This window comes from Anomaloglossus baeobatrachus, chromosome 5 (genome assembly GCF_048569485.1).
Source record: "Anomaloglossus baeobatrachus isolate aAnoBae1 chromosome 5, aAnoBae1.hap1, whole genome shotgun sequence".
Lineage (NCBI taxonomy): Eukaryota > Metazoa > Chordata > Amphibia > Anura > Aromobatidae > Anomaloglossus > Anomaloglossus baeobatrachus.
Genome location: NC_134357.1, coordinates 24,850,183 through 24,872,647, shown reverse-complemented (window position 1 = coordinate 24,872,647; position 22,465 = coordinate 24,850,183). Strand labels below are relative to the sequence as shown.

At 51.7% G+C, this 22,465-nt stretch overlaps 1 protein-coding gene across 10 annotated transcripts in view; it reads right to left on the bottom strand.

Annotated features, from left to right (window-relative positions):
- Positions 1–22,465, bottom strand: part of ZNF384 (zinc finger protein 384) — a 91,813-nt gene that overhangs the window by 4,808 nt on the left and 64,540 nt on the right. For 5 of the 10 annotated variants that reach the window (XM_075348308.1, XM_075348311.1, XM_075348310.1 and 2 more), the window contains 4 exons: positions 12,693–12,875; positions 11,603–11,785; positions 11,284–11,362; positions 3,055–3,213 (listed from right to left, as the gene is read on the bottom strand). In XM_075348308.1, the coding sequence (XP_075204423.1) occupies positions 3,055–3,213; positions 11,284–11,362; positions 11,603–11,785; positions 12,693–12,875 (604 nt within the window). The remainder of the gene's footprint in view (positions 1–3,054; positions 3,214–11,283; positions 11,363–11,602; positions 11,786–12,692; positions 12,876–22,465) is intronic. The other 5 variants (XM_075348313.1, XM_075348316.1, XM_075348315.1 and 2 more) reach the window with 3 other exon arrangements.

The following is a 22,465-nucleotide window of genomic DNA, read 5'->3' as shown; positions in this document are numbered from 1 at the left end:
CGGCAAACCGGTTAAGAACCTCTTGGAGGCTGAGTCTGCCTTCCATTCGCGCAGCCACATGGCCCTGCGGACTGCCACAGAGTTAGCGGATGCCACAGCTGTACGGCTAGCAGAGTCTAGGACTGCGTTCATGGCGTAGGAAGAAAAAGCTGACGCTTGAGAAGTCAAAGACGCAACTTGCGGAGCAGAATTACGTGTGACAGCATTAATCTCAGCCAGACAAGCTGAGATAGCTTGGAGTGCCCACACGGCTGCAAAGGCCGGGGCAAAAGACGCGCCCGTGGCCTCATAGATGGACTTCACCAGAAGCTCTATCTGCCTGTCAGTGGCATCCTTTAGCGATGAGCCATCTGCAACCGATACCACAGATCTAGCCGCCAATCTAGAGACTGGAGGATCCACCTTGGGACACTGAGCCCAACCCTTAACGACCTCGGAGGGGAAGGGGTAACGCGTGTCAGTGAGGCGCTTAGTAAAGAGCTTGTCCGGAATCGCTCTGGGCTTCTGGACAGCATCTCTGAAGTTAGAGTGATCGAAAAACGCACTCCGTGTACGTTTGGGAAACCTAAACTGGTGTTTCTCCTGCTGAGACGCCGACTCCTCTACAGGAGGAGGCGGGGGAGAGAGATCCAACACCTGGTTGATGGACGAGATAAGATCATTCACTAAGGCGTCCCCTTCAGGTGTATCAAGGTTAAGGGCGACGTCAGGGTCAGAGCCCTGAGCTGCGACGTCCGCCTCGTCCACCAGAGAGTCCTCAAGCTGGGAACCCGAGGAGCGTGAAGAAGTCGGGGAAGATTCCCAGCGAGCCCGCTTAGCCTGTCTAGAACTGTGGTCCGGGCAGGAGTCCTCCACGTGAGACCTAGGGCCCAACCTGGGAGCGCGCTGCAGTGCGGACCGAGAGGGGCCTGGAGGCGACGATCCAACAGGGGCCGGGGCCTGTGTAAGGACCGGTCTGGACTGCAAAGCTTCTAGCAGCTTGGCAGACCATTTGTCCATAGACTGAGCCATGGATTGTGAAAGTGACTCAGAGAGTTTCTCAGCAAAAGAGGCGAACTCTGTCCCTGCCGCCTGGACAGGGGGAGCAGGGGGGGTCTACATGAGCCGAGGGGCCCACTAGTGACCGAGGCTCCGGCTGAGCAAGCGAAACAGGGGTCGAGCATTGCTCACAGTGAGGGTAGGTGGAACCCGCAGGTAACATAGCCCCACAAGAGGTACAGGCCGCAAAAAAAACCTGTGCCTTAACAGCTTTGCTCCTTGTGGACGACATGCTGTTGTCTCCTAGGAGAATGATCACTGAGGGTATATGGGAAAGGGGTATACAGCCCGACCGAACAGAAATATATATATAAATACGTATCTATTCCGGCACCCTAGGGGGACCAGCACCGGGTGACCGGTGTGGCTTACCGACCGCTAAAAAGCGGAGTGTGTGTCCTCCAGATTCCCTGCCTTAGGTCCCCCGGAGCTGCAGAGCTCTTCACTGAGAATCCTCCACCGGCAGAATGCCAAAAAATGGCTGCCGGAGCTCTCAGGGGAGGAGTGGAGCCGTGGGCGGCGCCAGGAAAGTGCGGGAATCTGGGGTCCCCACAGTGATCAGTGAGGGGGGAGGAAACATGCAGGATGGTCCGGCCCTCACATCCGACGTCAGGTCGGCAGTCCCGCCCTTACCCCTGACAGGCAGGCCCGGGGGCGGGATTTTTGCGACTAGGCCGCGATGAAGCCGGGGACTAAATTTGAGACCGTGCCCGACAAGCAGGCACGGTCGGCGCGGAAGTCCGCCGGCCTTCTCAATTCAGCAGCTGCCGCAGCGTCCGGGAAGAAGGTGCGCTCCCTGCACAGTCCCCTATGGGGACACAGAGTACCTTAGAGTTGCAGGGCCCGGGTCCCTGAGGTTGAATAGACTCCGGTCCGGCAGATTCCCACAGGGGCTGCGGAGGGAGCACGGTCCCAGTAAATGGATGACCGTTCAGGATCCCACTTCTCCTAGAGCCACTAAGGGATGGTGAAGGAGACGGCATGAGGCTCCGGCCTTTGTACCCACAATGGGTACCTCAACCTTAACAACACCGCCGACGTAGTGGGGTGAGAAGGGAACATGCCGGGGGCCCCGTGGGGGCCCTCTTTTCTTCCAACCGACATAACTAATATGAGAATGCATGAGTGGATGTGTGCCTCCTTCCACACAAAGCATAAAACTGAGGAGCCCGTGATCCACGGGAGGGTGCATAGGCAGAGGGGAGGGGTTACACTTTTTTAAGTGTAATACTTTGTGTGGCCTCCGGAGGCAGAAGCTATACACCCAATTGTCTGGGTCTCCCAATGGAGCGACAAAGAAATACAAAATCTATATTTATTATAATAAAAAAGTATATACATTAGATATATATAAAATATAAATACAAAATATAAGATATAAGAGATATATATATATATATATATATATATATATATATTAGTACAAAAGTATATACATTATATATAAAATATATATAATACAAAATATAATATATAATATATGTAATAGAGAAATTATATAATATACATATACACACACCGTAAAGAAAAATACTGTTAAAAAAAAAAAAAAAGGCAAAAAGTAATAAAGAGTGCACGCCATCAAATAGCATCGATAAAATATCATCGGGCCATGCAAAAAGACACCCTCACGCAAAAAAAAAAAAAAGTTACAGGTCTCAGAAACGGATGACTAACCAATATTTTTTTTTTACTTTTTTATCCGCCACTTATGGTAAATAAAAACTACTCAAGTTTGTCAGCCACTGACCTGGAGAATCACATGCCAAGTTATTTATACTGCCCATTGAATGGCGTAAAAATGTAATAAAAAAATCATAAAAAAAAATAAATATGGTGGGATTGTGGTTTTTTTCACCATTTCGGAGCATGTGGATTTTTTCCCGTTTTTTATTACTTTATATGGTAAAATGACTGGTCTTATAGAGAAAGAAGGAAGATGCGACTCGCTATAACATAGGAGACACTGAAGGGTAACAGGGCATGGTCATAAAAAATAAATATATTAACACTCACCGAAGTGTATGCTCGGCTACAGATGGAACAGGTATATACTTTTGCGTGTTTGACGGTGTGAGTAGACAGGTGGACCTCCAGGGAGGACGAGTCGGTGTACGCTCGGTGACAGTTGTGGCACTTGAAAGGTTTATCTTTGTTGTGCTGCCTCCTGTGAGACTGAAAGACAATAAAGAAAAAAGCAAGATGAAGAGACATAAAAAACGAAGACAACTATTGATGAGACAAGGAAACAATAGATTAGATCTGCTCTGGAAAAAATAAAAAAGGGGCTGCGGGGTCTCAGGTCCTGGTGCAGAGAGGTGGGCCGAGTGATCACATGCATCTATCTGACTGAAAACACCGAGAGATCCACCACTAACATTATATATACCTGATAGGATAATATACAGCTATAAATGGGTTGTCCACATTTTAAAGCACCGCTACAGTGGAGGATTTATTTCAGAGTTGGAGTAACACTTCATAGATTTAAAGTCCAGTGCCCCAAGTATCACAATACTCACCCTATTCACCTTTTTCTAGCGTCTCTCTGTGTCTCTCCCAGTAATATAGGCTGGATGTGAGCTGTGTGTGTCTCTCCCAGTAATATAGGCTGGATGTGAGCTCTGTGTGTCTCTCCCAGTAATATAGGCAGGATGTGAGCTCTGTGTGTCTCTCCCAGTAATATAGACTGGATGTGAGCTCTGTGTGTCTCTCCCAGTAATATAGGCTGGATGTGAGCTCTGTGTGTCTCTCCCAGTAATATAGACTGGATGTGAGCTCTGTGTGTCTCTCCCAGTAATATAGGCTGGATGTGAGCTCTGTGTGTCCCTCCCAGTAATATAGGCTGGATGTGAGCTCTGTGTGTCTCTCCCAGTAATATAGGCTGGATGTGAGCTCTGTGTGTCTCTCCCAGTAATATAGACTGGATGTGAGCTCTGTGTCTCTCCCTGTAATATAGGCTAGATGTGAGCGCTGTGTGTCCCTCCCAGTAATATAGGCTGGATGTGAGCTCTGTGTGTCTCTCCCAGTAATATAGGCTGGATGTGAGCTCTGTGTGTCTCTCCCAGTAATATAGGCTGGATGTGAGCTCTGTGTGTCTCTCCCAGTAATATAGGCTGGATGTGAGCTCTGTGTGTCTCCCAGTAATATAGGCTGGATGTGAGCTCTGTGTCTCTCCCTGTAATATAGGCTGGATGTGAGCTGTGTGTGTCTCTCCCAGTAATATAGGCTGGATGTGAGCTCTGTGTGTCTCTCCCAGTAATATAGGCTGGATGTGAGCTCTGTGTGTCTCCCAGTAATATAGGCTGGATGTGAGCTCTGTGTGTCTCTCCCAGTAATATAGGCTGGATGTGAGCTGTGTGTCTCTCCCTGTAATATAGGCTGGATGTGAGCTCTGTGTGTCTCTCCCAGTAATATAGGCTGGATGTGAGCTGTGTGTGTCTCTCCCAGTAATATAGGCTGGATGTGAGCTCTGTGTGTCTCTCCCAGTAATATAGGCTGGATGTGAGCTCTGTGTCTCTCCCTGTAATATAGGCTGGATGTGAGCTGTGTGTGTCTCTCCCAGTAATATAGGCTGGATGTGAGCTCTGTGTCTCTCCCTGTAATATAGGCTGGATGTGAGCTCTGTGTGTCTCTCCCAGTAATATAGGCTGGATGTGAGCTCTGTGTGTCTCCCAGTAATATAGGCTGGATGTGAGCTCTGTGTGTCTCTCCCAGTAATATAGGCTGGATGTGAGCTCTGTGTCTCTCCCTGTAATATAGGCTGGATGTGAGCTGTGTGTGTCTCTCCCAGTAATATAGGCTGGATGTGAGCTGTGTGTGTCTCTCCCAGTAATATAGGCTGGATGTGAGCTCTGTGTCTCTCCCTGTAATATAGGCTGGATGTGAGCTGTGTGTGTCTCTCCCAGTAATATAGGCTGGATGTGAGCTCTGTGTGTCTCTCCCAGTAATATAGGCTGGATGTGAGCTCTGTGTGTCTCCCAGTAATATAGGCTGGATGTGAGCTCTGTGTGTCTCTCCCAGTAATACAGGCTGGATGTGAGCTCTGTGTGTCTCTCCCAGTAATATAGGCTGGATGTGAGCTCTGTGTGTCTCTCCCAGTAATATAGGCTGGATGTGAGCTCTGTGTGTCTCTCCCAGTAATATAGACTGGATGTGAGGTCTGTGTGTATTTCCCAGTAATATAGGCTGAATGTGAGCTCTGTGTGTCTCTCCCAGTAATATAGGCTGGATGTGAGCTCTGTGTGTCTCTCCCAGTAATATAGGCTGGATGTGAGCTCTGTGTGTCTCTCCCAACAATATAGGCTGGATGTGAGGTCTGTGCGTCTCTCCCAGTAATATTGGCTGGATGTGAGCTCTGTGTGTCTCTCCCAGTAATATAGGTGTGAGGTCTGTGTGTCTCTCCCAGTAATATAGGCTGGATGTGAGCTCTGTGTGTCTCTCCCAGTAATATAGGCTGGATGTGAGGTCTGTGTGTTTCTCCCAGTAATATAGGCTAGATGTGAGGTCTGTGTGTTTCTCCCAGTAATATAGGCTGGATGTGAGCTGTGTGTCTCTCCCAGTAATATAGGCTGGATGTGAGGTCTGTGTGTGTCTTCCAGTAATATAGGCTGGATGTGAGCTCTGTGTGTCTCTCCCAGTAATATAGGCTGGATATGAGCTCTGTGTGTCCCTCCCAGTAATATAGGCTGGATGTGAGCTCTGTCTCTCCCAGTAATATAGGCTGGATGTGAGCTGTGTGTCTCTCCCAGTAATATAGGCTGGATGTGAGGTCCGTGTGTCTCTCCCAGTAATATAGGCTGGATATGAGCTCTGTGTGTCTCTCCCAGTAATATAGGCTGGATGTGAGCTGTGTGTCTCTCCCAGTAATATAGGCTGGATGTGAGGTCTGTGTGTGTCTTCCAGTAATATAGGCTGGATGTGAGCGCTGTGTGTCTCTCCCAGTAATATAGGCTGGATGTGAGGTCTGTGTGTGTCTCCCAGTAATATAGGCTGGATGTGAGCTCTGTGTGTCTCTCCCAGTAATATAGGCTGGATATGAGCTCTGTGTGTCCCTCCCAGTAATATAGGCTGGATGTGAGCTCTGTCTCTCCCAGTAATATAGGCTGGATGTGAGCTGTGTGTCTCTCCCAGTAATATAGGCTGGATGTGAGGTCCGTGTGTCTCTCCCAGTAATATAGGCTGGATGTGAAGTCTGTGTCTCTCCCAGTAATATAGGCTGGATGTGAGATCTGTGTGTCTCCCAGTAATATAGGCTGGATGTGAACTCCATGTGTCTCTCTCCCAGTAATATAGGCTGGATGTGAGCTCTGTGTGTCTCTCCCAGTAATATAGACTGGATGTGAGGTCTGTGTGTATTTCCCAGTAATATAGGCTGAATGTGAGCTCTGTGTGTCTCTCCCAGTAATATAGGCTGGATGTGAGCTCTGTGTCTCTCTCCCAGTAATATAGGCTGGATGTGAGGTGTGTGTGTCTCTCCCAGTAATATAGGCTGGATGTGAGCTCTGTGCGTCTCTCCCAGTAATATAGGCTGGATGTGAGGTCTGTGTGTTTCTACCAGTAATATAGGCTTGATGTGAGGTCTGTGTGTTTCTCCCAGTAATATAGGCTGGATGTGAGCTGTGTGTCTCTCCCAGTAATATAGGCTGGATGTGAGGTCTGTGTGTGTCTTCCAGTAATATAGGCTGGATGTGAGCTCTGTCTCTCCCAGTAATATAGGCTGGATGTGAGCTGTGTGTCTCTCCCAGTAATATAGGCTGGATGTGAGGTCCGTGTGTCTCTCCCAGTAATATAGGCTGGATGTGAAGTCTGTGTCTCTCTCCCAGTAATATAGGCTGGATGTGAGCTCTGTGTGTCTCTCCCAGTAATATAGGTGTGAGGTCTGTGTGTCTCTCCCAGTAATATAGGCTGGATGTGAGCTCTGTGTGTCTCTCCCAGTAATATAGGCTGGATGTGAGGTCTGTGTGTTTCTCCCAGTAATATAGGCTAGATGTGAGGTCTGTGTGTTTCTCCCAGTAATATAGGCTGGATGTGAGCTGTGTGTCTCTCCCAGTAATATAGGCTGGATGTGAGGTCTGTGTGTGTCTTCCAGTAATATAGGCTGGATGTGAGCTCTGTGTGTCCCTCCCAGTAATATAGGCTGGATGTGAGCTCTGTGTGTCTCTCCCAGTAATATAGGCTGGATATGAGCTCTGTGTGTCCCTCCCAGTAATATAGGCTGGATGTGAGCTCTGTCTCTCCCAGTAATATAGGCTGGATGTGAGCTGTGTGTCTCTCCCAGTAATATAGGCTGGATGTGAGGTCCGTGTGTCTCTCCCAGTAATATAGGCTGGATGTGAAGTCTGTGTCTCTCCCAGTAATATAGGCTGGATGTGAGATCTGTGTGTCTCCCAGTAATATAGGCTGGATGTGAACTCCATGTGTCTCTCTCCCAGTAATATAGGCTGGATGTGAGCTCTGTGTGTCTCTCCCAGTAATATAGACTGGATGTGAGGTCTGTGTGTATTTCCCAGTAATATAGGCTGAATGTGAGCTCTGTGTGTCTCTCCCAGTAATATAGGCTGGATGTGAGCTCTGTGTCTCTCTCCCAGTAATATAGGCTGGATGTGAGGTGTGTCTCTCCCAGTAATATAGGCTGGATGTGAGCTCTGTGCGTCTCTCCCAGTAATATAGGCTGGATGTGAGGTCCGTGTGTCTCTCCCAGTAATATAGGCTGGATGTGAAGTCTGTGTCTCTCCCAGTAATATAGGCTGGATGTGAGATCTGTGTGTCTCCCAGTAATATAGGCTGGATGTGAACTCCATGTGTCTCTCTCCCAGTAATATAGGCTGGATGTGAGCTCTGTGTGTCTCTCCCAGTAATATAGACTGGATGTGAGGTCTGTGTGTATTTCCCAGTAATATAGGCTGAATGTGAGCTCTGTGTGTCTCTCCCAGTAATATAGGCTGGATGTGAGCTCTGTGTCTCTCTCCCAGTAATATAGGCTGGATGTGAGGTGTGTGTGTCTCTCCCAGTAATATAGGCTGGATGTGAGCTCTGTGCGTCTCTCCCAGTAATATAGGCTGGATGTGAGGTCTGTGTGTTTCTACCAGTAATATAGGCTTGATGTGAGGTCTGTGTGTTTCTCCCAGTAATATAGGCTGGATGTGAGCTGTGTGTCTCTCCCAGTAATATAGGCTGGATGTGAGGTCTGTGTGTGTCTTCCAGTAATATAGGCTGGATGTGAGCTCTGTCTCTCCCAGTAATATAGGCTGGATGTGAGCTGTGTGTCTCTCCCAGTAATATAGGCTGGATGTGAGGTCCGTGTGTCTCTCCCAGTAATATAGGCTGGATGTGAAGTCTGTGTCTCTCTCCCAGTAATATAGGCTGGATGTGAGCTCTGTGTGTCTCTCCCAGTAATATAGACTGGATGTGAGGTCTGTGTGTATTTCCCAGTAATATAGGCTGAATGTGAGCTCTGTGTGTCTCTCCCAGTAATATAGGCTGGGTGTGAGCTCTGTGTGTCTCTCCCAGTAATATAGGCTGGATGTGAGCTCTGTGTGTCTCCCAGTAATATAGGCTGGATGTGAGCTCTGTGTCTCTCTCCCAGTAATATAGGCTGGATGTGAGCTCTGTGTCTCTCTCCCAGTAATATAGGCTGGATGTGAGCTCTGTGTCTCTCTCCCAGTAATATAGGCTGGATGTGAGCTCTGTGTGTCTCTCCCAGTAATATAGGCTAGATGTGAGCTCTGTGTGTCTCTCCCAGTAATATAGGCTGGATGTGAGGTCTGTGTGTCCGGGATGCTGCTGTAATCCCGAGTGATTTTTTTCCCTTCTACAGATCTTCTCTCCTTTGTGCCGACAGACACAGATTATGAGAGTGTGATTCGCCTCTTCCCTTCGCAGTTTGCCTTGTGTGCTCCTTCCCTATCTTTACTTATACACATGTCTGTGTGATTCGCCCACTCAATAGATCCTGCTGTGGTGTCTTTCCGTTTAAATACTGTTATTAAATAACTTTGTAGATTCATATATAAAGAATGCGATTGGAAAATTAATGAAAAGTCACCATTTCCCCTCCTGCTGTGGGTTCCCTCCTCCCAATTTTATCAGTTGTGTATACGGTGGCCCCCCGAATATCTTATTGCTGAATGGTATGGTGTAAGTCAATTGGTCCCCGTGCAATGCTTTATATGGATGCCGTTCTTTAGTCTGCATTTGTTTGACTTTTTTTTTTAAAAAACCATAAATTTTTATTACCAAAATGTGTCAAGTATTACACCATATTGACAATAAGTTTTCAACAGTCAACACAATAATAAGGGGGTTGGGGAGGGGACAAGGGAGGGGAAATGGTGACGTTACATTAATTTTCCAATCACATTCTTTATATATGAATCTACAAAGTTATTTAATAACAGTATTTAAATGGAAAGACACCCAATTGTTCAATTTTTTATGAAATTGCGATATGTTATTATTAGATGAAGCAATTCTTTTTTCTGATAAACAGTTCTCATTAATCAGTGATGATTTCGGACATTGTAGGGCATTTGGGGTTTTTCCAAAAACTTGCAATTTTGATTCTTGTTGCTTGTTTGACATCATGCACATGTCATTTAAGGCGTCAGTGCCTTGCCGTGTACCGCCCCATTTCTTGTAAATCTAGCAGAGGTACCACGGAAATAAGGGTGCAGATGTCACCACACACCTTGGCGACACAGCCTCTTAGGGCACGTGCCCACAATCAGTGTTCACAGTGTTTTGGACGCAGCATGCTTCAGCTGCGTACAAAATGCTGCGATGTACAGTACAAGCACAGTGGATTGATTTCTAGAAATCCCGTGCACACTGTGCTTGTTTTTGCTGCAGCAAACACATTTAACTGCGGTGCGGCTTTCCGAGCCCCAACAGGTTAGTTGTTTGAAGAGTTGCAAGTGTCCTCCGTTGGGCGAATACAAGAGAGAGACCGCAGCACCCCATACCCTGATCGTGGGCAAGGAGCCACCGCCTCCTGCGCAGGAAAAGCCGCCGCCGCCTCCTGCGCAGGAGGAGCCGCCGCCTCCTGCAGAGGAGGAGCTGCCGTCGCCGCCTCCTGCGGAGGAGCCGCCGCCTCCTGCGGAGGAGGAGCTGCCGTCGCCGCCTCCTGCGGAGGAGCCGCCGCCTCCTGCGGAGGTGGAGGAGCCGCCGCCTCCTGCGGAGGTGGAGGAGCCGCCGCCTCCTCCTGCGGACGTGGAGGAGCCGCCGCCTCCTCCTGCGGACATGGAGGAGCCGCCGCCTCCTGCGGACGTGGAGGAGCCGCCGCCTCCTGCGGACGTGGAGGAGCCGCCGCCTCCTGCGGACGTGGAGGAGCCGCCGCCTCCTGCGGACGTGGAGGAGCCGCCGCCTCCGGCGGAGGAGCCGCCGCCTCTTGCGGAGGAGCCGCCACCTCTTGCGGAGGAGCCGCCACCTCTTGCGGAGGAGCCGCCACCTCTTGCGGAGGAGCCGCCGCCTCTTGCGGAGGAGCCGCCGCCTCTTGCGGAGGAGGAGCCGCCGCCTCCTGCGGAAGAGGGGCCGCCGCCTCTTGTGGAGGAGGAGCCGCCTCCTGCGGAGGAGTCGTCGTCGGGGTCTCCTGCGGAGGAGTCTCGCGGCACTAGAGGTCAGGATCCACCGCGTCCAGGACGCAGCCAGTCCTGATCGTGGGCACGTACCTTTAGAAGGACTATACCTGCAATGAGAGGAGATAAAAAAAAAACAAAACAATGGAGAATTGGGAAGAGACGTTGTCAAGGGAGGAATTTGGGTGAAGACTGCTAATGGAGTCTTCCTTTGGGATATCCAGAGACGGTGCCGAATTAGCTGTATACCAGTGCCGATATATCAATGTATCAGACAATGAATACATAAGACATGTTCTCCTTGAACCAGCATCACCAACTGACCCGTATTTGATAGATCCAATTATACAGTTTGCATCTCTAACCTTGAAGCTAAACAGGGAGTACTTTTACTCCCTAATTTCTCACAGCGCAGTTTGTTTCTGTACATTCTTTCTGTGTGAACATTACTGATAACACTTTTGCAGCTTCACATTCTGGCTTCATTATCTTTAGTTAACTCCTTCATGACTTATACAGCTTAGAATTATATTATGGGTCTATGCGATGGCTACATAGACAGATAGATAATTATGCAACTACATCTACATTTTGATTATTTATATACACAGATATTCTTATTACGTTTGAACAAACAAGCTATAGCTCAGTGCCACCTCCACAACGTTACCTGCAGATTTGACAGCTGGGTGAAAGCCTTGTCACATCCGGGATGTACGCACTTATAGGGCCTGTCGCCTGTGTGAATCCTGCAGAGAAGAGAATATGGAGAATGGCGTTAATAGAGTGCACTGGCACTGGGCGCGGGACGGCAGCGCAGGGAGGGGAGGAGGATGTTAATGGGAGGAGGGCTGGAATGAGCAGACAGGATGTCATCCCTCCCCTGACCCGGTTTCCATTCAGACACGTGTGCATGCGGTTGGTGGAGGGGGAAGGAGGGTGCATGCTGGTGTCGGGGCTCCCCCAGCTCTCTCCTCCTGCCCTCTTACCGTGTATGCTGCTGGAGGTGAGAGAGCTGGCGGAAGGCCTTCTGACAGTAGCGGCAGTTGTAGGGCTTGGCCCCCGAGTGGATGCGCACGTGCTGGGCCAGGTAGGAGCTGTTGGCGAAGGTTTTGGAGCAGTGCGGGCACTTGTGAGGCTTGGACACCACAATATGCACCTTCGTGTGGATTCTGCCAGAACAACACAATGGTTGGGACAGAAAAATTTACGGGAACTGTGTATGCAGCCTGCCAATTATCAGCACGAGGCCGAGGGGTACGGGACGGGGGGGAAATCATTGATGTGTGCACTATAAGGGGGCAGCTAGACCTGCGCCTGGGGAAATACGGGCCACCAGTATATGGGCACACCAAGACGGCACATACACCGGCATGTGGAGGACATGCAAGCAATGGCTCCTAGAAGTTCTGCGACTTTCCGGATATAACTCACAGCGGAGGGTTTGTTACCACTGATTACGGTCCAGACTATCTGCCGTTAGCCACACATTTCATTGTCCGGCTACAACTGTAGCAAACCCTCAGCTGTGAGATGTATTCGCTCTGTACAGGGATTCAGCCAAGAATAATCTTATGCTCTTACTGCAAAATTAGGGGGGGAGGGGACGCATGCTGGCTCCTCGCCTCTGCTACATCGCAGGTGCATGGCGGCTTTATTCAGGAGACCCCCCCCCCTAGAGAGGTGACACTCCGCTCAGTCCATATACTGGAAAGAGAGCGAGCTGCACTATCCGGAGTACAACTGGTGCAGCGCCTTGGGGGGGTAAGACGCCCTCCTATTATGTATTAAAGGCCTCCTTATGGGTGGGTTAATAAAGTTTGGAGTTCAGGAGAACGCCTTTTTCTTATTTTTCTTTATACACATGACTAGGTAACTGGCCACGGACAGGAGAGTACAATGGACGGTCACAATTTCGGGTTCTGCTGCTTTACCCCAACCAACTAGAGAAGGCACGGGGCCGGGGATGGGCTGTGTGCATGTGGAGATGTACATGGTGCGTACATTGTTAGGCGGGTGGGGAGGGGGGTAACATGCTGGTGTCGGGGCTCCCCCAGCTCTCTCCTCCTGCCCTCTTACCGTGTATGCTGCTGGAGGTGAGAGAGCTGGCGGAAGGCCTTCAGACAGTAGCGGCAGCTGTAAGGCTTGGCCCCCGAGTGGATGCGCACATGCTGCGTCAAGTAGGAGCGGTTGGCGAAGGATTTGGAGCAGTACGGACACTTGTGGGGCTTGGAGACCGCACTATGCACCTTCGTGTGGATCCTGCCAGAACAACACAAAGGTTGGGTCTGCGACCATGGTGAAAATGAAGGTGGTGATGTGGGTGTCGTATGTGTGCTCCCTAAGACGTGACACTACCCCGCTCCTCCTCACTGATGGGACACTCCTGACTGTGACCTAAAACTAAGCGGTTTATGCTTTCTTATACTTCCGGACACCAATTTAATTATATACCCCAAGCCTCAATCTTGTGGCTTTACAGCCATTGTGGAACTACAACTCCCAGAGTGTCAGGATAGGCTCTATACCAAAAGCAAAGGGAGGGATAGACGCAATCAGGCTATGGCCAGATCCATCAGCCTCATATATATTGGCCTATACGTGCCGGCCCAGAGACCCACCGCCGGCCCCGAGACCCACCGCCGGCCCCGAGACCCACCGCCGGCCCCGAGACCCACCGCCGGCCCCGAGACCCACCGCCGGCCCCGAGACCCACCGCCGGCCCCGAGACCCACCGCCGGCCCCGAGACCCACCGCCGGCCCCGAGACCCACCGCCGGCCCCGAGACCCACCGCCGGCCCCGAGACCCACCGCCGGCCCCAAGACCCACCGCCGGCCCCAAGACCCACAGCCGGCCCCAAGACCCACAGCCGGTCCCAAGACCCACAGCCGGTCCCAAGACCCACAGCCGGTCCCAAGACCCACAGCCGGTCCCAAGACCCACAGCCGGTCCCAAGACCCACAGCCGGTCCGGACTTTGTTGTCCATACTCGGACTGTGGATCTGGTCTCCGTGGAAGTGGCCACGATCATTTGGAGCCTGGCACGTTTACAATACATTACAAAGGGTATTTTCGGCCACCTAAATATGCGTAAAATTCATTAAAAGGGGGTTTCAGGTCTTCAATATTGATCCTTAGGTTATAAAGGAACCTGTCATGTCCCCTATGGCCTCCAAGCCGGCAGCATTCATATTTGTATGTCAAAATTTCCTTCCTAACCAGCTCACTAAAATCACTGTGTAAAAAAAACAAACAAAAAAACCCCCAAACATTTATTCGTATACAAAATTAGAACCCTGACTAGTCGAAGTGGCGTGGTTCCCCTAAAGTAGTCGGCCCTCTCTCCATGTCATCGCTGCAGCTCCTGGAAATATTGCGCATGCGCGCGGCTCATTACAGCAGTGTCAGTGCGCCGCTCCAATCAGGTACGCGTTCCGGCTTTAGAGACGTGCACTGCGCATGATCAAAAGTGCAGGTGTTCTTCTGATCATGCACAATGTGCCTCTCTAAAGCCGGGACGCGGACACCCAACTTGAGAGACGCACGGACGCTGCTGAAATGAGCTGCGCGCAATATTTCCGGGAGCTGCGGTGACACCGGCTTGTGGAGATCAGGTTATCACACCCACTGGGGCGTGATGAAGGGAATTTTGTTTACTTACCGTAAATTCCTTTTCTTCTAGCTCCAATTGGGAGACCCAGACAATTGGGTGTATAGCTACTGCCTCCGGAGGCCGCACAAAGTACTACACTTAAAAGTGTAAGGCCCCTCCCCTTCTGGCTATACACCCCCCCGTGGGAGCACGGGTCCTTCAGTTTTAGTGCAAAAGCAAGAAGGAGGAAAGCCAATAACTGTTTCAAAAACAAATTCAATCCGATAAACAATATCGGAGAACGTAAGTTATTAACATGAACAACATGTGCACCCGAAAAACAAATACCCTCAGAAAAACAGGGCGGGTGCTGGGTCTCCCAATAGGAGCTAGAAGAAAAGGAATTTACGGTAAGTAAACAAAATTCCCTTCTTCTTTTTCGCTCCTAATTGGGAGACCCAGACAATTGGGACGTCCAAAAGCAGTCCCTGGGTGGGTAAAATAATACCTCGCGATCGGGCTGTCAGGCAGCCCTTTCTTACAGGTGGGCCACCGCCGCCTGCAGGACTTGTCTACCTAGGCTGGCATCCGCCGAAGCGTAGGTATGCACCCGATAATGCTTGGTGAAAGTGTGCAGACTCGACCAGGTAGCCGCCTGGCACACCTGCTGAGCCGTAGCCTGATGCCGTAATGCCCAGGACGCACCCACGGCTCTGGTAGAATGGGCCTTCAGTCCAGAAGGAGTCGGAAGCCCAGCAGAACGGTAGGCGTGAAGAATTGGTTCCTTGATCCACCGCGCAAGGGTGGATTTGGAAGCTTGCGACCCTTTATGCTGACCAGCGACCAGGATAAAGAGTGCATCCGAACGGCGCAGAGACGCCGTGCGGGAATGTAGATCCTGAGTGCTCTCACCAGGTCCAACAGATGTAAACCCTTTTCAAATTGGTGAACTGGATGCGGACACAAAGATGGTAAAGTGATATCCTGATTGAGATGAAAGGAAGATACCACCTTGGGAAGAAACTCAGGAATTGGACGCAGTACTACCTTGTCTTGGTGAAACACCAGGAAGGGAGATTTGCAAGATAACGCCGCCAGCTCTGACACTCTCCGAAGAGACGTGACCGCCACCAGAAAAGCCACTTTCTGTGAAAGCCGAGAAAAGGAAATCTCCTTCATAGGCTCGAAAGGTGGCTTCTGGAGAGCAATCAGAACCTTGTTCAGATCCCAGGGTTCCAATGGCCGCTTGTAAGGGGGAATGAGATGACAAACCCCTTGCAGGAACGTGCGTACCTTAGGAAGTCGCGCCAGGCGCTTCTAAAAGAATACGGATAGCGCAGAGACTTGTCCTTTAAGGGAGCTAAGCGACAAACCTTTTTCCAACCCAGACTGCAGGAAGGAAAGAAAAATAGGCAATGCAAATGGCCAGGGAGAAACTCCCTGAGCAGAGCACCAAGATAAGAATATCTTCCACGTTCTGTGGTAGATCTTGGCGGAGGATGGTTTCCTAGCCTGTCTCATGGTGGCAACAACATCATGAGATAAACCTGAGGTCCCTAGGATCCAGGACTCAATGGCCACACAGTCAGGTTCAGGGCCGCAGAATTCAGATGGAAAAACGGCCCTTGAGACAGCAAGTCTGGACAGCCTGGTAGCGCCCACGGTTGTCCTACCGTGAGATGCCACAGATCCGGGTACCACGACCTCCTTGGCCAGTCTGGAGCGACGAGGATGGCGCGGCGGCAGTCGGACCTGATTTTGCGGATCACTCTGGGCAACAATGCCAGAGGTGGGAACACATAAGGTAGTCGGAACTGCGACCAATCCTGAACTAAGGCGTCTGCCGCCAGAGCTCGGTGATCGTGAGACCGTGCCATGAAAACCGGGACCTTGTTGTTGTGCCGTGACGCCATCAGGTCGACGTCCGGCATCCCCCAGCGGCGACAGATCTCCTGAAACACGTCCGGGTGAAGGGACCATTCCCCTGCGTCCATGCCCTGGCGACTGAGAAAGTCTGCTTCCCAGTTTTCCACGCCTGGGATGTGAACTGCGGATATGGTGGATGCTGTGTTTTCCACCCACGTCAGAATCCGCCGGACTTCTTGAAAGGCTTGTCGACTGCGTGTTCCCCCTTGGTGGTTGATGTACGCCACCGCTGTGGAATTGTCCGACTGAATCCGGATCTGCTTGCCCTCCAGCCACTGTTGGAAGGCTCGCAGAGCAAGATAGACTGCTCTGATTTCCAGAACATTGATCTGAAGGGTGGACTCTCTCTGAGTCCACGTACCCTGAGCCCTGTGGTGAAGAAACACTGCTCCCCACCCTGATAGGCTCGCATCTGTTGTGACCACCGCCCAGGATGGGGGTAGGAACGACTTTCCTTTTGACAATGAGGTGGGAAGAAGCCACCATCGGAGAGAGTCCTTGGTTGCCTGAGAGAGGGAGACATCCCTGTCGAGGGACGTCGACTTCCCGTCCCATTGGCGGAGAATGTCCCATTGTAGAGGACGCAGATGAAACTGCGCGAAAGGGACTGCTTCCATTGCTGCCACCATCTTCCCTAGGAAATGCATGAGGCGCCTCAAGGAGTGGGACTGGTTCTGCAGGAGAGATTGCACCCCTGTCTGCAGAGAGCACTGCTTGTCCAGTGGAAGCTTCACTATCGCTGAGAGAGTATGAAACTCCATGCCAAGATATGTTAGTGATTGGGTCGGGGTTAGATTTGACTTTGAAAAGTTGATAATCCACCCGAAACTCTGGAGAGTCTTCAGTGCCACGTTCAGGCTGTGTTGGCATGCCTCTTGAGAGGGTGCCTTTATAAGTAGATCGTCCAAATACGGGATCACGGAGTGACCCTGCGAGTGCAGGACAGCTACTACTGCTGCCATGACCTTGGTGAAGACCCGAGGGGCTGTTGCCAGCCCGAAAGGTAACGCTACGAACTGCAGGTGTTCGCTTTCTATAACGAAGCGTAGAAAACGCTGATGCTCTGGCGCAATCGGCACGTGGAGATAAGCATCCTTGATGTCTATTGATGCTAAGAAATCTCCTTGAGACATTGAGGCTATGACGGAGCGGAGAGATTCCATCCGGAACCTCCTGGTTTTTACGTGTTTGTTGAGCAACTTTAGATCCAGGACGGGCCGAAAGGACCCGTCCTTCTTTGGCACCACAAACAGATTGGAGTAAAAACCGTGACCTTGTTCCTGAAGAGGAACGAAGTCACCACTCCTTCCGCCTTTAGAGCGGCCACCGCCTGCAGCAGAGCATCGGCTCGGTCGGGCGGTGGGGAAGTTCTGAAGAAACGAGTTGGAGGACGAGAGCTGAACTCTATCCTGTACCCGTGAGACAGAATGTCCCTCACCCAACGGTCTTTGACCTGTGACAGCCAAATGCCGCCAAAGCGGGAGAGCCTGCCACCGACCGAGGATGCGGAGAGAGGAGGCTGAAAGTCATGAGGAAGCCGTCTTGGTAACGGTTCTTCCTGCTGTCTTTTTTGGGCGTGACTGCGTCCGCCAAGAATCTGAGCCTCTCTGATCCTTTTGAGTCCTCTTGGACGAGGAGAATTGGGACCTGCCTGAGCCTCGAAAGGACCGAAAACCAGACTGACCCCTCCTTTGTTGGGGCTTGTTTTGTCTGTGTTGAGGTAAGGATGAATCCTTACCCTTGGAGTGTTTAATGATTTCATCCAAACGCTCCCCAAACAATCGGTCACGAGAAAAGGGCAAACTGGTTAAGCACTTCTTGGAAGCAGAATCTGCTTTCCATTCTCTCAACCACAGGGCTCTGCGCAAAACCACGGAGTTGGCTGACGCCACCGCCGTACGGCTCGTAGAGTCCAGGACCGCATTAATCGCGTAAGACGCGAATGCAGACATTTGAGAGGTCAATGGTGCCACCTGCGGGGCAGATGTACGTGTGACCGAGTCGACTTGTATAAGCCCAGCTGAAATAGCTTGAAGTGCCCATACGGCTGCGAAAGCTGGCGCCAACGACGCTCCAATAGCTTCATAGATGGATTTCAGCCAGAGCTCCATCTGCCTGTCAGTGGCATCTTTAAGTGCCGCTCCATCTTCTACTGCAACTAAGGATCTAGCTGCAAGCCTGGAGATTGGAGGGTCCACCTTGGGACACTGGGTCCAACCCTTGACCACGTCAGGGGGAAAAGGATAGCGTGTATCTTTAAGCCGTTTAGAAAACCGCTTCTCAGGATAAGCGTGGTGTTTCTGGATTGCATCTCTAAAGTCAGCGTGGTCCAGAAAAGTGCTTAATTTACGCTTGGGATATCTGAAATGGAATTTCTCCTGCTGTGAAGCTGCCTCCTCCTCAGTAGGAGCTGGCGGAGAAATATCTAACATCCTATTGATGGACGCTATAAGATCATTCACTATGGCGTCACCATCCGGTGTATCCAGATTGAGAGCGGACCCAGGATCAGAATCTTGATCAGTTACATCCGCCTCATCACCCATAGATTCGTCCCGCTGGGATCCTGACCAGTGAGACGAAGTAGAGGGCCCCCGATAACGAGCCCGCTTAGGTTGTCTGGGACTGTCGTCCGAGTCAGAATCGTCACCCTGGGGTGCATGTGACACCCCCGGAGCTTGGAAGTGTTCCAGCTGAGGGGGACCAGGGAGCAATGATGCCACAGTGTCCATGGTCTGAGTTACTGGTCTAGACTGCAATGTTTCAAGAATCTTTGACATGGTCATAGACAATCTGTCAGCAAAAGCTGCAAACTCCGTTCCTGTCACCTGGACAGCAGTCACAGGTGGTACACCCTGGGTCACGTCCAGCAGAGGCCCCGGCTGTGCAAGTTGCACAGGGGCCGAGCACTGCACACAATGGGGGTCAGTGGAACCTGCCGGTAGAGCAGCCCCACATGCGGTACAGGCAGCATATAATGTCTGTGCCTTGGCACCCTTGCGTTTTGCGGACGACATGCTGTTGCCTCCTTGTAATCTAGGAGGGTATATAGCCGAGAATCACCAGCGACCGTACAGTACAAAGTATTTGCAAACACAAAATACTCAGTATACAAACGGCACAAGTGGGGGTGAGCCCTTGAGGGCTGCTTACCGCCCGCTGAACAGCGGGTATGAGGCCGTAGAATCCCTTGTCTGGGTCTCCCCGTCTCCCCTCTGCAGCTCAGCGTGCAGGCAGGAATGGCTGCCGGCGTTCTGTGAAGAGGGGCGGACCGTGGACGTGCCACAAACAAAGAGCGGGAAACTGCGTCCTACTGTGCCTGGTGTGAGGGCTGGAGTATGTAAAAACGACTCCAGCCCTCAGCGCTGATGCTCTGTACAGCGTCCCGCCCTCCTCCTGACTGGCAGGTGCGGAGGCGGGAACGAACGAACTAGGCCGCAAAAGCCGGGGACTTAGTAATAAGCGCGGCCGTGATATATGCACGGCCAGCGCGGAAGTCCCCGGCGCACCACAAGTCCCAGCCGCGTCGCAGTCCCAGCGGCCGGCGCGACCGTTCTCCCTGAGTCTACCCACTCAGCTAAGCTGAAGTGAGGAAATGGCACAAGCGCAGCAGCGCTGTTGTCCCCGGCGCACTAACACACCCAGCAATGCTGCGGTGTGCGCGCGTATGCACGGGGACACAGAGTACCTTGACGGAGCAGGGCCATGTCCCTGACGATACTCAGCTCCAAATCCAGCGGCTTCTCCAGGGGCTGTGGATGGAGCACGGTCTCAGTGCCTGGAGACCGGTAAAATCCCACTTCGCCCAGAGCCCTAATGGGGATGGGGAAGGAATCAGCATGTGGGCTCCAGCCTTCGTACCCGCAATGGGTACCTCAACCTTAACAAGCACCACCGACAGAAAGTGGGGTGAGAAGGGAGCATGCTGGGGACCCTTGTATGGGTCCTCTTTTCTTCCATCCGACATAGTCAGCAGCTGCTGCTGACTAAATAGTGGAGCTATGCGTGCGTGTCTGACCTCCTTCGCACAAAGCAAAAACTGAGGGACCCGTGCTCCCACGGGGGGGTGTATAGCCAGAAGGGGAGGGGCCTTACACTTTTAAGTGTAGTACTTTGTGCGGCCTCCGGAGGCAGTAGCTATACACCCAATTGTCTGGGTCTCCCAATTAGGAGCGAAAAAGAAAACATGTATCGAAGGCCAAATAGTCTGGGGAAAGAACGCCCCATCGACTAGTCAAGGCCCTAATTTGCATAAGAAAAATGGAGGTAATAAATGCTTTCTTTATACGTTGATGTTAGAAAATGATGATATGTAGAGCTGGTTAGGAAGGGAATTTTGACGTGCCAATGTGAATGGTGCGGGCCTGGAGGGCATAAGAGGCCTGACAGGTTCCATTTAAGTCATGAACTTCAGATCGGTGGACGTCTGACACCCGGCGATCAGCTGTGTGCACACAGTAGAGAGGAGTGGATCGATTTGCAGGACCCAGAGCCTCGCAGTCACATCAGTAGTATGTGGGTGCTGGAATTGAGGCAGATTTACAGGGCTCCCGTCCGATGAATCGATCTGTCATTTATTGGAAACCATGTAAGGAGCAGGACTATCACATCTCCGAGCACTGTGCACCGACCGTTTACTCCACTGCAGCTCAGCTCCCACTGAAGTGAATGTGATCAGAGCTGCAGTACCTGAGAATGACCACTACACAGTATATGGCGCTGCGATATCCTGGCACCGCACACAGAGTATATCCAGATGCCGGCGAGGCCGCAAACAGCCGCCGGGCCAGGCCGCAAACAGCCGCCGGGCCAGGCCGCAAACAGCCGCCGGGCCAGGCCGCAAACAGCCGCCGGGCCAGGCCGCAAACAGCCGCCGGGCCAGGCCGCAAACAGCCGCCGGGCCAGGCCGCAAACAGCCGCCGGGCCAGGCCGCAAACAGCCGCCGGGCCAGGCCGCAAACAGCCGCCGGGCCAGGCCGCAAACAGCCGCCGGGCCAAGCCGCAAACAGCCGCCGGGCCAAGCCGCAAACAGCCGCCGGGCCAAGCCGCAAACAGCCGCCGGGCCAAGCCGCAAACAGCCGCCGGGCCAAGCCGCAAACAGCCGCCGGGCCAAGCCGCAAACAGCCGCCGGGCGAGGCTGCACACAGATGCCGGGCAAAGCTGCCGATGCTGATGACGGATCCTCGAGTAATAACCTAGAAATGCGTCTATCACTCCCACGCTTTTATCCGTCCAATATCTGGGGTTTTCCAACAGTTTCCTATGGCACATCCAGTGCGCGCTGCACCATTTGTCCAATCTGCCAATTATTCTCCGACTTACGCTTCATACTGGGCCAGAAGGGGGCTCTGTACAATACATTTGCGCCCCGTTTTTGAATCTGTGTCATTCTCTGTGCCCCCTAAGATCGGCACGTGGCATAATACACTGTATATAATTTGCTCAGTGTTTTCCTTGGTTATGTGAGAGGCATGAATATGTGGCAATGATCATGTGTAATGGCTACCATCAATGGAGGAGGAATTCAGCTGTTGCAGGGGAATGTTTTTTCCCCCAAAGCCTTACAGAATGAACATCAGGATCACTAATCCTTGTAGATGGAGCAATAAAAAAACGTTACACAGAATGGAGCTGCAGAGAATACATTCGGTAGAGATGAGCAAACTACTGTGTAGTATACAGCCAGTAGGCCAGAGGGGGCTGTGACTTGTGGTGCGCCTGCCGTGTGCTGCACCTGGGCGGATAAGCAGCGGTTAGTGGGAAGAACAGACGAGATACCATTATGTAGCAGATATGGAAGAGACGTGAACATGGCGGAGGGAAGGCATTTACAGGGGTTTAGTGATGGAAATGTTTGGCAGGAGCGGAGTATGGGACAGACGCTTTGTACACAACAGACAGGGATGATGAGGACGACACATAGAAACGGAGTCCATGATGTGAACAATAAGTCGGGTGAACACTGCGCTACTGAGAGGGAAGCAGAGGAGATACCGGCTGATGAGGAGCAGACCAAAGGGGCACACGGGTAATATGGACCTGATATAAAAGCATAAGAAACTGCCGGAGACTAGGTGCAAGGAGAGGACACTGCGGCTAAAGAAACACACTACAGGGGGAACCAACCCGGGGGGCCGCGGCCTGAACCGGAGGGGAATGCTGACCGGTCTGTGCAGACCCGCCATCATAGCTGCATCTGCCAATCCATGGCTACTACCGCCAGGGCCCAGTACTGGCCAACATCGGCACGGACTGTGGCTGCAAGCGGAGGCGGCCCGGGAGAGGGACGTTATTACATGTGTGTGGCCTGGGGTCTGCCTGCTGCCACTATTGA